The sequence below is a fragment of the Cheilinus undulatus genome, linkage group 8 (assembly GCF_018320785.1).
Source record: "Cheilinus undulatus linkage group 8, ASM1832078v1, whole genome shotgun sequence".
NCBI lineage: Eukaryota > Metazoa > Chordata > Actinopteri > Labriformes > Labridae > Cheilinus > Cheilinus undulatus.
In genome coordinates this window covers 27,533,598-27,549,327 of record NC_054872.1, presented here as the reverse complement: position 1 = coordinate 27,549,327, position 15,730 = coordinate 27,533,598, and the positions used below count along the sequence as shown (strand labels likewise).

General features: G+C 39.3%; 1 protein-coding gene across 2 annotated transcripts in view; it reads left to right on the top strand.

Annotated features, from left to right (window-relative positions):
* The window catches only part of adam22 (ADAM metallopeptidase domain 22), a 101,943-nt gene that overhangs the window by 77,558 nt on the left and 8,655 nt on the right, over window positions 1–15,730 (top strand). Inside the window, exons 15-29 of one of the 2 annotated variants that reach the window (XM_041793167.1) lie at window positions 4,079–4,178; window positions 4,651–4,722; window positions 6,033–6,125; window positions 6,426–6,506; window positions 6,615–6,665; window positions 6,755–6,818; window positions 6,975–7,080; window positions 7,176–7,295; window positions 7,529–7,697; window positions 9,566–9,677; window positions 10,406–10,496; window positions 10,842–10,895; window positions 12,474–12,581; window positions 13,054–13,154; window positions 14,674–14,740. In XM_041793167.1, the coding sequence (XP_041649101.1) occupies window positions 4,079–4,178; window positions 4,651–4,722; window positions 6,033–6,125; window positions 6,426–6,506; window positions 6,615–6,665; window positions 6,755–6,818; window positions 6,975–7,080; window positions 7,176–7,295; window positions 7,529–7,697; window positions 9,566–9,677; window positions 10,406–10,496; window positions 10,842–10,895; window positions 12,474–12,581; window positions 13,054–13,154; window positions 14,674–14,740 (1,389 nt within the window). Of the gene's footprint in view, window positions 1–4,078; window positions 4,179–4,650; window positions 4,723–6,032; window positions 6,126–6,425; window positions 6,507–6,614; window positions 6,666–6,754; window positions 6,819–6,974; window positions 7,081–7,175; window positions 7,296–7,528; window positions 7,698–9,565; window positions 9,678–10,405; window positions 10,497–10,841; window positions 10,896–12,473; window positions 12,675–13,053; window positions 13,155–14,673; window positions 14,741–15,730 lie in introns of both variants that reach the window. The other variant, XM_041793166.1, reaches the window with a different exon arrangement.

The window sequence follows — 15,730 nt, the reverse complement described above, 5'->3', positions numbered from 1 at the left end:
CAGCATTTATGAAGAGAATGTACCTTTGAATAATTGTAGCTTTGTATTTAGGAGAAATATACAATCACAAAATCTTAGTTTCTGCTTCAACTTTATTAAACATCATACATTTGAATAAATGTGCTGATGTCCTTAGGGTTTTTTTTTTTTGGTCAAAGATTTATTCCACCATAGAAGCAATTGACATAGTTACCTTAAGCATTGCACACGTTTGTATATTTGTTTGCATCAGAGTTAATCTCCTACTTTAAATTGGTATTGACTAAAGTTTAAAATTAACTTTATGACTGATGAAAGTGGATTGATTTTGGATTAATCTGTTCATAACTTTTACTAGAATACATTTTAAAGCAGTTTAAATCACATAATCCCAATCTTTAATCTATTAAATTGAATAAAGTAAATGTTTGTATACGTTTTGACTGTATTAGTAAGTTAGCTTGAAGTACGTTTTCTGTCCTGAGCCCTTTAGAAATAGACACATAGACACAGACAAACACACTTCATTAGCAGCGTCCTTTAACTGGAGTGTTGTTGTAGTTTGGTAATCCACCTCTAGGTGTCAGCCAGTGTTTAATATCCATAGGGCTTGTTTATATAACTTTTCTGGGTTTCTTTCAGCAGTAATGTGTTACATAATCTGTTGCTTTCTAAGATTAGAACATAGGCGATGGATCAGCCTGTGTATGTTTTGTGTTTTCATGCAGAAATCATGTCAGTGTTTGTTCACATCTGCAGTGTTTAAACTGTACAGTAGTTCGGCTTGTGCACTCGGATGTGACGGTGTGTTTGTGTGTGTATGTGTGTACCCCTTTTCTTAAATACCTCTTGCGTTCCCCCTCTATCCCGAATGGGACAGCAGGTGAGCAGAAGCTTGGCTAGAACGTTGCCTGTGCTGATTCTGAAGCAGCTGGCTGCCTCGGAGGGGTTGTCAGTCATCACAACCTTCCCCGCTCTCATCCGACAGCACTACAGCCGCTGTGGCCCCAGCTTCTCTTTTTATTCAGATGATATGAACAAATACAGTCTGATGTCCTTTATCATGCACTGACTGTATTTTTCATTATCATTTTGTACAATTTCACATAAACTTTTTGTGTATTCTTCAGTTTTTTTAAGCCAGCGTCACCGGGTGATCCGCCAAGTTATTCATTTATTTATATTTAAGATTATCAGAAGGCTCCTCCTCCCTCCTGCCCTTTCAAAACAGGACTTTCATCAGCTCAGTTTGTTCATGTCTAACCTATTGATACAGTCTGCAATGTCATTCATCTGCTTTAACAATGGTAACCCTCCTCTAACACTCCCTGTGCAGATTTTACTCCTGCTCTGTTTGAAGCTCTTAAACATATTTGCCGTAACGTCATGTGGTGAAGATAGACCCTCACCTGTAAACAGACCTGGCCCTGATCTGGACTCTCTAAAACAATGTCATTGGTATTTCAGACATTTGTATTCAATGATAGAACCTCAGTCATGTCCATTGACTGATTTTTTTTAAATCCCTCAGCTACTGCATGTCTGATCAACCTAATCAACTAATCTCACAATTTTTTACAGGGTTCAGCTACTTTATGTGTGTTTGTGTGAGTGTGTGTGTTTTAGTTAATATTATTGCTATGCATAATGTTTGACTGCTTATTTAGGTGTGTTTAAGGTATAATATTTGACTTTCAGAGTAGATGTCATGCTGTAGTACCAGTCCAAAAAAAGGTTTCTCCTCCTCTCCCACCCCTCCCTCAGTACTTCAAACAAGTAAACCATTTATAGGACGGATCTCCGTTCAGAAAGGCAGCCCAAAATTAACCTGACACGCCAGATAGACTGTTTCATAGATCCATTACATAGGGCATATTTCACATTCATATGGGAAATCCAATACGAAGCGTTTGGGAAGGACAGGAATTTTTCAAAAAAAAATTCTCTGAAGATGATTGGACGAATATTCTGTCTGTTACATTCATGACGGGCCAATCAGAGTGACAAGACTGGTTCTCTGGTTGTAACCTGAGCTTGACAGACAGGTGCTGCTGTAGTTTATGGACAGTGGAGCTTATTGGTGGATAAAACTCAAGCATAGGTGGTTAGGAGAAGTGCAAAAACATCCTCTCTGTCAAGACAAGCTTCCCATATGGCATTTTGCTCTTAGTTTCATAAAGAAATGTGTCACATTTCTGATAAAACTGCTGCTATACTGTAGCCACATCTGTCCTCTGCTCTTTATTTTAAACATCTGAATATATACAGTACTGTGCAGAAGTTGTAGGCGTGTTTGGGCCAAAAATTGAGGCTAAAGTAAGCAGTGATGTGGGGTGAAAAAGCTACCTGAGGGCACCATCAGGTTGGAAAGAAGATTGCCACAATGTCGGCTGTGCTCTGGATGTCCTTGCAAATATCCAGTCAGCCTTGTATGGCACGGATGCAAACAGGGAAGACTGGAGGCAAAAATAATGGATTTGGTTCAGACGATGCTGTGACTTCTTAGCACCACTAGGGGGTGACATGCCCCTTAGTGGGGGCTTGATCTGAGCTTTTTCAGGGAGCATGAAGTTCTTCCTTTAGTGAAAAAAATTTGTATGAACTGCTTTTGAAATATGCATTTAATTCAGTAACATTTCTTTGTACTTTTACATTAAAATTCTTAATACTTCTTGAATGAAACTATTAGTCCACACTTTAGCAAAAATCATAGAGTCATTGCCACACTGAGGTCCAGTGTGCATTACTGACTTATAAAGTCTATCATAGCTTTAACATTAAAGTAGAGCAATGTTCGATGACTATGGACTGGATAAAGTCAGTGTCACATGGGGTTTTGAGGTTATAAGGCTGCAGTGTTATTGATGTGGCAGGCAGCAGAGGGGCAGAAACTATTTGTATGTCATGAGGTTTGGGTCTTGATTGCCTCATACAAGATGGAGGGTCTAAAAGAGTGTCTGAGGTGAGAGGGGCTGGCTGGAATTTTACCATCTCAGGGTCCTGGAGATGTCCAGGTCCTAAATAGACAGTAGATTACAGCCGAACCCCCCTCATCTTCTTCTGGTGACTTCTGGCAAATCCTTTTTTAGCACATTTCATTTGTGTTTCACTCTTTTTTACTGTTTTAAAGGGGAATAAACACTACAAGATTTTAACCAAATTCAAAGACATCTTGACACGATAGCTTGGACTTATCTAACCTGATACGTTTAGAAATATATATGAAATATTGTAGTGTACTTCATCCATCATCCAAGCTTCATCATGACTGGCTCTTCATACAACCATTATCACTGTAGGAGGCTTTGTTTAGACCCATTTCATGTCAAATTATGTCGACCTCTCACAGCCCCCGTCTCTCTCTGGCTCTGTTATTGCATTGTCTCCTGATGAGGCTCTCCAGTCCTACATGTGCCGGCAGCATAATCAGCACCGGAGATGATAGCACCTAAGTGCTGCTCAGGTTTGGGTCGATGTCATTATGAGCATAACAATGAACCCCTGACATTTGATTGTGAGAGATTTGCATAAATACTTTAGAGGCTGATCAAGTGAAAGCATAATTCAGCCAGAGTTTATATTTTTTTCAAGAAATGAATCAAAGCAGTCAGACAAAGCATTGAACATCTATTAATGTCAAATCCACAGTTTGATTTCTGTTCTCTGGGTATGCTGATTTAATATATATGACATGATAATGCAATAACTCCTCGTAAGAGTCATCCAAAACATTTAAGGTCGTTTTAAGGACCATTTCACAAATGCATCTTTGAACCCGTCACCATCTTACCCGTCTCCATATGTTCCTAACACTCTTAGCTATACTGCATATTTACCTCCTGTTTATAGTAAGGATCTCCTCAAAACTGTAAGTATGGTTAACTTGTGGTAACACCTGAAGTCTTTACAATTTGTGAGAAATACTGACTTTGTTTAATTATTCAAACCTATTGATTAAAAACAACTTTTTTTTACACTTCCTTTTTTCTTTGTGTAATGTGCTTAAAGGGTGGAGGCCCCCTCTCCTCCACTCTGAATGCTGTCTGAACTCCTTCCACTGTAACAAGACTCTAAAATATACCCAATTTGTGTTGAACAGTTTCTACCTGCCTAAGAGGTTCTCCGACTGCAACGTGGAGGAGTACCACAACTTTCTGAACAGTGGTGGGGGAGCCTGTCTGTTCAACAAACCCCCGAAGGTTCGTCACACTCACCCGCACACGTTTAAACAAGCTGCAGTTTTCACCATACCAGAATTTTGATCTTTAATGATACCAGTAAAAATTAAGCAATTTAAAAACCTGTTAAGATCCTAAGTTCCTTGCATTCCATATTGGATATTTTTTTGTTTTCAGTCATCCAAAACTGCAGGCCAACTCCTCTTAACTTTGTAAATTCCACAAAAACATTAGAAACATTTCTGTTTTGTGCAAATCATGCAGTGTTTAAAAGTTTGCCTGCAACCTTAGATGGATTAACTCCTTTGCCACGCACCTGTCCTATGAAAGCAATGCTTCTTTTAAGTTTTAAGTTTCTGTACTTCTCAATGTAGTGACTTATTAAAATAACAGAGATTAAATATTGTACAACATGGTTTTGTAAAAGTATTAAAGTATAGAAAAATGTTGACAGCCCTAACTCAAGCATTAATCTTGTCCCTGTGCCCTTCAGCTGTTGGACCCTCCAGTGTGTGGAAATGGCTTTGTGGAGCCTGGAGAGGAGTGTGACTGTGGCAGCCCAGCGGTAAGTGGCAATACTCCTGATGAGCGTGGATGGCTGTTAATAGGGATGTAGTGTAGAACCCAAAAGGGGAAACTTGATAATCATGCAAGGTCAAAGCAACGGGCTAATTAACCAACATCATAACCACCTGCTGTGCCAGACTTTGCCTAATAAGAGCTGATTTAAAGTGTTGAAGGGATTTCACTGCAGAAATTAAGACACAGCTTCATACATGCACAATAAGACTGAACAGGTGAAGGTTGTTAAAAAATGAGTTCTGTTAATTTGAGAATCCAAAATACCTATTTCAGCTTTATTTTTCTGAGAACAAATTTTAGCTTTAAGTAAACAGCACTTGATAATTCGAAGTATTTTTGTCATTATAGCAACATGTAGCAACAACATATAGCTTTATGAAAGTTACTTAATCATGTTGTTTTGATCTGGATTCAAACAGATTTTTTAAGTGTAAGAAAGTTTTTACAGTAAAGTTTAACTTAAAAAGTCACTTTAACCCAACACAAATGTACCGGTACTGATTACTCACAAATTTATTTCCACTACTTAAAAACTTTGAAGTAACCAGTTTCAACAAATATTTTGAGCAATTTCAACTTGTTCAGTTTTACAGTGCACTTTGTGCTTGATTATCATCCATCCATCCATCTTTGTCCACTTAAGCAAGTCAGCCTAGACACCTCTCTCTGCAGTGACATATTCCAGCTCTTTCTGGGGGATTTCGAGGTGTTCCCAGTCCATATAGGCTATATAATCTCTCCAGCAAGTCCTGGGTATACCCCCAGGATCTCCTCCCAGTTATGCGGGCCTGGAAGACCTCCACAGGGAGGTGTCCAGGAGGCATCCTTAACAGGTGCCCGAACCACCTTAACAAGCTCCTTTTGAGCAACTCCTCTTCAGGCTCCACCAGGTGTCTGAGCTCCTCTCTGTGTCTCTAAGGCTGAGCCAAGACACCCTCCTGAAATATCTCATTTTGACTGCTTGGACTCACAGTCTCATTCTTTTGGTTGTTACCCAAAGTTGGGATGAAGATCAACCAGTAAATTAAGAGCTTAGCCTTCCAGCTCAGCTCCCTCTTCACTACGACGGTATGGTACAACGTCTGCAACGCTGTGAATGCTGCACCAATTCGCCTGTCAATCTCACGGTCCATTCTACCCTCACTCATGAGCAAGACCCTGAGATACTTGAACTCCTTCACTTGAGGCAGAGACTCACCACCCACCCGCAGAGTTCAAGTCTTACAGGAAAAATGAAAAACTTGTATAGAACCCAAAGCAGACCACAAAGAGCAGCTCTATTTTGTCTTCCAGGAGTGTGCCAGAGAGGGGGAGGCCTGCTGCAACAAATGCACTCTGACACAAGGCTCCAAGTGCAGCAACGGACTCTGCTGCAACAACTGCCAGGTACAGAAACCAATATTAATGTTCAATCCTCTTTAACTACAGAAAATAAAAGGGACAAGCTTAAAGTCCTATTTGTTTTTTTTCCCTGTATATTACAAGTATACTCTAATTATAACAGCCCTATCAGACTTTGAAATATGTAAAAGGAGCATTGCAGACTTGTGGACCAGTCAATTAACCGGTCATACATTGACATATGGTAGTTTTGGAGTCCATATAACAAAAAAGGCACTTCTTGATTGAAGTCAAACTGACACACACCCACAGCTAAGCACACTGAGAATCTTGTTGCTGTAACAGATGGAGTTCATGGGGGTTGTATGCAGAGATGCAGTGAATGATTGTGACATCCCTGAAAACTGCACAGGCAACTCCAGTCAAGTGAGAATGAACTTCCTCTACACTTTTTTAATGCAACCATAAACCCACACAAAACACTAATGTATCGCTGAGATTTTCTAAATCTTTTTAAACTTGTTTTTAACCTAGTGTCCACCAAATGTGCACAAGATGGATGGCTATACGTGTGAAAAGGACCAGGTGAGCTGTTGAACTTAAGATGATTAAGTCCTGCTGTACTTAACAGTTAAAAAGTATGCTTTATTTATGTCCTATATTTCTCTTAACAGGGTCGCTGCTTCAATGGAAGATGCAAAACTAAAGACAGGCAGTGCAAGTACATCTGGGGAGAGAGTAAGTGTGATTTATATACCATCTGTTGCTTAAAATGTTAAATCAACAACATGCACATAAATTATGCTAATTCTGCTTTGCTTATTCCTTTTTTTCCTTCTGAGACTTTAGAATAAAGTATGTTCATTCTGTGTCATTGTGTCCCCCCTTCCTCAGAGGCAACTGCGGCTGACAAGTTCTGTTACGAGAAGTTAAACATTGAAGGGACTGAGAAGGGAAACTGCGGGAAGGACAAAGACACCTGGATCCAGTGTAACAAACAGTGAGGATGCCTTTTCTGTGACTAAACTCAGTATAAATCTAACATTACCTAATTTTACTCTTTGTAATTGCTGTGTTGTTGTATTTTTATTTCAGGGATGTTCACTGTGGCTACCTGTTGTGCTCTAACATCTCACCTGCCCCACGCCTCGGGGAGCTGCAGGGGGGCCTGACCTCCTTTTCAGTAGCCCGTCACAGTGCTTCTCTTGACTGCAGGTACTCCTTATGCAGAACAAAATACTGGAAAAAGTCTTGAACAAGTTTTATTACCTAATTTTGACTTTAAAATCAAATAATACTTTGTACGAAAGATTTAATTTCTTCTGCACAGCACACATAAAGACATGCGAAGACAGTGTGTAAAGACATGCAATTGCTTACAGCTGCATCTGATGATGTCCATCCTATGTGAATGCACTAGTTGACTCAGTTGTGTGTCTGTTTTTCAGTGGGGCTCATGTGCTGATCGATGGAGACACTGATCTGGGATATGTCGAAGATGGTACGGCCTGCGGGACAGACCGTATCTGTTTCAACCACAAATGCCTCCCCATACAACAGTTCAACTTCAGCACTTGTCCCGGGACCACTGACAAGATCATCTGCTCTGGACATGGGGTACACACATTCAGTAGACATACCTGCATGCACCGATATAGCAATGATCAACTGCTTTTCATTTAGTCAATCAATACTGATGCTATTTCAAGACACTTTACAAAAAGAGCAGAACCCCGTTAGCAAAGCACTTAGCAACATTTAGCAGAGTAGCAGTAGCATGAAAATCTGCCTTTAACAGGCAGAGACCTCAAGCAGAGTCAGACTTGTGTTGATCCACCATCTGTTGCAGAAGAAGGTGATCAAGAGGGAGAAGAATAGGGAGCCAAGGAACTCCCTAAAGGATACACTATATGGACATAAGTATTTGGCCCCACCTGTTAATCATTGAATTCAGGTGTTTTAATAAGACCTGTTGCCACGGGTGTATAAAATCAAGAACCTAGCCATGCAGTCTCCACTTGCAAACATTTGTGATACGAAATGGGTCGTTCTAAGGAGCTCAGTGACTTCAAGCATGGTACTGTGATGGATGCCACCTTTGCAGTAAGACGGTTCATGAAATGTCATCCCTGCTGGATATTCCACAGTCAACTGTAAGCAATATTATTAGAAGGTGGAAGCATTTGGGAACAGCAGCAACTCTGTCATGAAGTGGAAGGCCACATAAAATCACAAAGCGGGGTCAACAATTGTTTAGACACATGGCACATAAAAGTCGCCAACTCTCCACTGATTCCATAGCTGAAGAGTTCTGAACTTCCAGTGGCATTAAGATCAGAATGGGTTTCCATGTCCGAGCAGCTGCATGCAAGCCTCACCTTGCAAGTCAATGCCACACAGTGTTGGATGAAGTGGTGTAAAGCACAGGACACTGGACTGTGAAGCAGTGGAAACGGGAGTTATGAATTACGCTTCTCTGTTTGGCAGTCAGATGGGTGAGTCTGGGTTTGACAGATGCCCAGGGAACATTGCCTGCCTGTCTGCACTTTTTCAGGGTTTGGGCTAGGCCCTTTATCTCCAATGAAGGCCAATCTTAATGCTTCAGTATACTAAGACATTTTGGACAATTCTATGCTTCCAGCTTTGTGGCAACAGTTTGGCGAAGGCCTTTTTCCATTACAACATGACTGTGCCCCAGTGCACAGAGCAAGGACTAGATTAATGAGTTTGGTGTGGAAAACTTGACTTTCAAAGAAGACTGGAGGCAAGAGTTGACTCTGGAATATCCAGCAGGGATGAAATTTCATGAACCATCATATGGCAAATTTTTTATCATTCATTACTTTTTGTGATTGAGTAAGGTAATTTTAAGATACTCTTGTCTTGAAAATGCCTCTTTATTTTTTACCAAGCCTAGTTTTTTAGAGAAAATAAAAGTAGAAATTGAGATAAAAAGGACAAATCATCATTGTAACTTACTTTTTGTATTATTTAGAAAATTAAGTTCTATACATCTGCGGGTGTACTTTAACTATTATATAATCTATCTATCATCATTAATAAGGATGTAAGAGATTTGGTTGTAGCCATAGACTGCAAATTTTTAAATCAGACTTCCAGGTAAAGGGAGCACTGTGTGTTCCTGTCACATTAGCTAAATTATCAATGGAAGTCCTGGAAATCGATCTCTGGAAAAGAATGATATGTTAAATATGTGTTAACTTTGTAATATTTTTGACATAAGCATAACAATTGTACTCAAAGTCTGTGTAAAAAATGGAAAAATAGTATATCAGCTTTGTTTTACAAGAGACGACTGCATTGTCAAGCACCTGAACAAATTCAAATGCAAAAAAAAAATTAATTCAAATTAATTAAAAGTCAAGCAATAAAAACTGTGATTACTTTATAATGCATGGTTTAAGTTTTAAGACCTGCCAGTCACTTTACACAGCTATAATTGTTTCTTTTTTCCTTTAATATAGGTTTGCAGCAATGAGCTGAAATGTGTGTGTTACCTGGGCTGGGCTGGAGAGGACTGTAACTCCACGTCTCCTCTCAGCTATCTCGTGGTGGGACCAACCGCCCCAGTCTCAGGTAGAGAAGCTTTCATCGTTTTTTTCCCCCAACAGCCCTCTCTTCATCTCATATTCTCTGCACCTCTTCTCCTCATTCTTCCTTCTTTCCACCCTGCTTTTCATATTAAAACTCACCCTACCTCCCACTTCATCTCTCAGTTCTTCTTTTATAATCCTTCTTCACAAATGTTGTGTTGAATATTTGAAGCTTACATGTGTTGCATTTTTAAAAATTTATTTCTCTATGTTGGTTTCATGTCTGCACATTAACACCAACTGCATTTGTATTCACTGAACCATGCATGTCATTCTTTTTGTTTGTCATTATTTTCACACTCATTCTTTGTCGACAGGCTGATGTCTTTGACGGAGTGACTTGAGGTCAGATTTGAGTTCCTTCTCATTGTGTTTGTCTCGTCTTTAATGCCGTCATTCTCCTGCTTTCCTCCTCTCTCACCCCAAACTTCAGCTCACCTCGGTTGATTGTTTCTGAGAGTATTTCAAAGATGAGCAGTTTTAAGTTTCAGTTATCCTCAGTGTAAAGCTGAGAGCGGGTGGTTTTTCCCAGTTTCTTTCCTCTTCTTCTCCTCTTACACTTTACCTGCTAAATGTGTTTTTCTGTGTCTGCTGCAGTGGTCTGTGGTTTGTGTATCCCCCTGTGGTCACATGATTTAGGAGGAAGGAGACAAACATCCAATTAATACGTATTTGGTTCCTTTCTCTCCTCTCTCTCCTTTTCTGTCTCAGGTATCACCACTACCAACATCATCATTGGGGCCATCATAGGCTCCATCCTCTTCCTCGCCCTCATAATGGCCGTCACAGCCTGGTGTTACAAGTGAGTGTCGCCTCAGCCTCCAGGACTACTGGCTCAGGAGAACTTTACCAGACTAGGGGAAAAGGCAGATTATTCAGCTTACAATTATTGTTTCAAACTTCTCTCTTCTCCTTTGTTACAATTCTGAATCTCTGTCCTTAAAGGTTTTAGACCTTAACATTTTAATCTTTAAACTTACAGTTCAATAAAAGTCTGTAAATGTCAGCATCTATTTCCAAATGTGGAATTAATCCTCTTAAACAAGTTAGCATAGCTACTTTAGTAATCACTGTTTTTTATCATGCAGTACATTTGGCATAACTAATGCTGGTTTTTGACCAAAGATATTTGAATTTCTCTTCCCAGGAGCTACAAGCAGAGACGCTATGTTGAGTCTGAGGTTCACAGAAGATTCTGCCGGTTTGCTTCCTTTGATTCTTGTTGCAACTGGTTTAGTTTCTGCCATAGCATATTCACTTAAATCACAAAATTACATTGTTTAATGTATGAAAATCTTATTCATTGTATCTTTTTTTTTGTCACAATGCTTTTTATGTATGCATACATTAGCACAAGTCTGAATTTATTTTTAAAGGAGATAATTACAACAGACCACCTTTTCCTCAATCTAAATTGTCATAAACCCTTGAAAAACTAAATGAGTTAATATCCATGGAGGGGGAACACTTATATTTTCCTAAAAAAAGTACATAAAGTTCTACCAAACATTGTTAAAAGTATCAACCTTAAGAATTATTTATAATGTAACAATTTTATTATGCCTCCATGCTGCTTAGGCCAGGGACGTTAGGTTTTAGGGTTGTCTGTCTGTCTGTTAGTCCATCATTCTTTTGAACTCTATACAGTGCCTTTAAAACGTCATTCATGGTCAATATATTGTGGATTTTTTTGCCCAAATAAACAAATTGATGCCAAAGTGAAGACCGATTTCTAAAAGTAATGTAATTTAAACCAAAAATATGTAATATAAAATAAGTGATTGCATAAATATCCATCACCTTTAAAGTGACTGATCTAATTCAACAGAGGACAAGCCAACTGGTGCTAGTAGTCTCCCAGTTAGTGAAATGGCGACCACCTGAGTGCAGTGAATGTGTCTCAGTTTATTGTAATATAAAGACAACTGTGTCTGGAAGTCCAAGTTACTGATTGATCAGTATTCCTGGCTACGATTACTCCATGAAGACAAAAGAACACCCCAAGCAACTCAGAGAAAGGGTTATTGAAAAGTATAAGTAAGGGGATGGATACAAAAACTGAACATCCCCCAGAGTTCAGTTAAATCTGTCATGGGCCTCGCCACAAACTGATTGGCCATGCAAGAAGGAGACTGATGAGAGAGGCCACAAGACACCTACGACTACTCTGAAGGAGTTACAAGCTTCAGCTGCTGAGATGGGAGAGAAGAATTATTTTTCAGCAAGACAATGACCATACAGTGAAAGCTACACAGAAATGGTTTGAAGACAACAAGGTGAATGTTCTGTAGTGGCCGAGTCAAAGCCCAGACCGACATCAAAAAGAGAATTTGTGCCCCGAAAAATCAACAAAAGGGTAAAACATCCAAGGTGTGAATAATTTATATAGGCACTATATTTCAAGAATCCTTTAAGGGATCTTCTTCAGACTTGGCACAAATATCCTTTAAGATTCAAGGATGAAATGAGTGGATTTCATCCCTGGCTAATAAGATCCCTATGAATACCACTAGCACAGAAACCACTCCATCCCTTTTCTTATCCTCCACTGTACTTTCACCGTCTGGTAATCCTAGATCTTGTGTAGGCATACAAGCAGCTCCACCCACAGAAACTACTGGGCCCCTCATAGGCTTAATTAAAAAGACCCTCCTTGGATCTGATATGATAATATCAGTGCATCAGGGATGTTTATATATATATATAGTCATATAGTTAAATGCAGCATATTCTGACTGATTTTAGTTTCCAATATGAGTACATTCTTTTCTATTTCCAGACAAATGCCCCCAGGTGACTATGTAACAAAGCCTGGGGATGCGGACTCATTTTACAGCGACATGCCTCCAGGGGTCAGCACAAACTCAGGCTGCAGCTCCAAGAAGAGGTCAGCCTGCCTGTCCCACCTGCAGCTTTGTACCCTGTCCTTCACTCCCTCCATCCCATCCATTTCTCAGAACATCTCACTGTTTGGCTTCAGGTGTGCCATCTCATCATCACTCATTCATTCGCCTAGTGTGCGTGTGCATTTGTGTGAGCGTGGATCACTGGTATGTTGAACTCTTTCATATCTTTCATGTAGCAGCTCTCTCCATCAACATTTTGGAGGGTAACCAAAACGTTACAAACATTTCTTCAAAATGCTACATTTTCCATGCCATCATGTCACTTGCAGCTTTCTCTAAATTTCATGTTTTTTGAAGCTCATCTGCTGTAAATGGGCCTTCCTCTCATTCATCTGTATCAGAGCTCTTCTTCGTCTCCTCTTGTGCAGAAGGAGCAAAGCTGTATTTTAAAATCGACTGAACAATGCCATGCTAATAATGCAATCACCACGCTAATTGTGTGCATTTGTGTAGATCTAATGGTCTATCCCACTCATGGAGTGAGAGAATCCCAGACGCCAAACACATCTCTGACATCTGTGAAAATGGGCGACCAAGGAGCAACTCATGGCAAGGTAAGACATAAATCCACAACATCCTTAAATAACTGCTAAACTATGACAACACATCCTCTGCACTCAGGGCTTCTCAGCTTTCTGAGTGCAGTACCACCAAATCAACACATCATGTTGTATGATGGCAGTAAAGGTGAAAACTTTTTTAAAGCCAGAAAAAATGGACGGGATTGTGTAAGATACAGGGGTAGTTAAACTTTCAAAGCTCTGGATTATCACTTCTAATATTTTTAAGATTTGAAAAGCCATTATGATTGGATTAAATTTGTACAGTAAATGATTACAAATTGTGTTTACATGAAACTTTTGATAGTCATCCTTATAACTCCAGGTACAATAAGGTGCCCACTAAGTCAGTGTAGAGGCAGGTGTACTCTATGTGACTTGAGCCGACTCTTAAACAGTTGTGGTGGAATGTCAGCTCAAACTGTGCAACTGAATTATTTACGACACAATTATCGCACAAGATTTAAATAGTCAGACTGTACAGTCAGCCACATCCTGAATGCTCACACTGTACAGGTGAAGTCAGGATGTGCTGTAAGAAATGTCAATGAAAGTTTCCTTTGAAAAGCCCCCAGACGTCATATCTATATAAAGTCATATTGCACAAGTAGCAGCTAAATAATCCTGTAAAGCCTGATACTGCAAATGATAGATAGTATTTTTTGGGGGGAACTGAGCAGTTTATTAAATCTTATATATATTATTTTTAATTGCCATAACATTGCTCATGTTTTTGTATCACATTTGATACATGAGGTGTTTTTGGCATCTGATCATCCACTGGAGGGCATTTTTTATAACTTATCAGATTGTATACTAAAGTTTTTAAGGAAAGAGTTGATCATTTTGATGAGACAAAGATCTCACAACTCACATATCAAATTGGCTTCAAAGGGATAATAAAATATTTTCTGTTTTGTGTTGGGTAAGGCACATCAGAAAGGCATTCCTGCTGTGGTTTAAGATGCTGTCTGACAGTTGATGAAGGAAAAAAGCCCCTTAATTTTAGGAATATGCTCCTGGTTCTGCTCTCACTGTGGGAGCATGTGCAGTTTTAGATCTGAATATCAAATGTGCCAGGAATCCATCCGACCAGTCGGAAGCAGCTGATTGGGCCGTGGTTGGCTATCCTGCCCACCTGTACACTGCACAACAAGCAACGCACCTTCAGGCTCAAAGTTGGCCCAACTTCCAAGTGAGTTGGGAGACTTAAAATGTGTCTTAATCAGCTAAAATGGCTGGCTTTACTCTGCTTTGTGTGAGACACTAGACAAACAAGAATGACAACAAGATTTAACAGGAACAAGCACCATATTTATTCAAAAGATTTTCCAAAAACATACAAAGCGAAGACAGATACTTGGTTGGAATTGCGGCATCAAAGAAAATGGTGTCAGAGAAACTGGTTGGATAATGTGGAACCACTATGATAGAGGCTAAATGGACTCTGACACCAAGCCAGAACTACACTGAAAAACCTTAAAACTTCTGTTTTGGTTCTGTTTGTCTCCAGGAAATCTAAGCGGTAACCGTAAGAAACTGAAAGGAAAGAAGTTCCGTGCTCGCTCCAACTCCACAGAGTAAGTCTCCCAGTGTTTGCCATGTGGTGAGAATGGTGATAACTGTAGATTGGATATGCTTCAAAAAGAAGATCTAGAAGAAAAAAAATGAAGGCATTGTTCTTTACTTTTTATTAAACTTTCAATGTCAACAAATACAACAAAAGACAAAAACAAAGACTATCTCAGTACCATACTAATGTAACTATTTCTAAGTGTATAGCCCATTTGAGTTAATAGAGTAAGATAGTCACTCACTGAGTTCTGAAGTAAGTTATTTTTGTAGTAGGAATTGAAGATGACCATTTCGAATATTCATTGTTAGGCCTCTTTCTGAACAAAATGTCACTAAGTACCTCGTCTGTTACAAGTACAAGATAGTTTACTTTAAGAGACTTCATTTCAATAATTTGTCAGTGTGCTCTACTTAATAAGTTGTGAAACTACTAAATGAAATCATAAATGTGTTGGTTGAATGTTATTAATTTAGCAGAGAGTAATACAAGTTTTCCATTGACTTAAAGGGATCACATTTTGCATCCAGATACGGTATATTAAGATGGACAGAACAACAGGAACCTGGGAGTGAAGCCAAAATATCTAGCGCTGTCCCTGCTCATAGTCAGCAGTAGAGTTTATAAACCCCGCTTCCTCAATGTTGACTGATAAAATGGAAATATTAATCATTATGCAAATGAAAATACCCAGTGATGGCCGGAGTAAACCTGATTATATTTGCAAGGTTTTATTCAGTTCATACGGCTGATAGCCACCATGTTCAACTTAGAAACAGCTCCAGTGAGACAGGCTTTATAATGAACAGATGTCCTAATAGAAATTCTCTTTCCAAACATCCATAGAGTGTAACACTTGACCTTTTAGTTTTCTTGAACACATACCTTATTTGGTTCGAAACCAACAGCTGCACCTGCAACAAATTACATCATCTGCAAAATATGACAGTCCCATCATGGAGTTACTTCAGTTTTCATTATTTTCTGTAGAGGACAG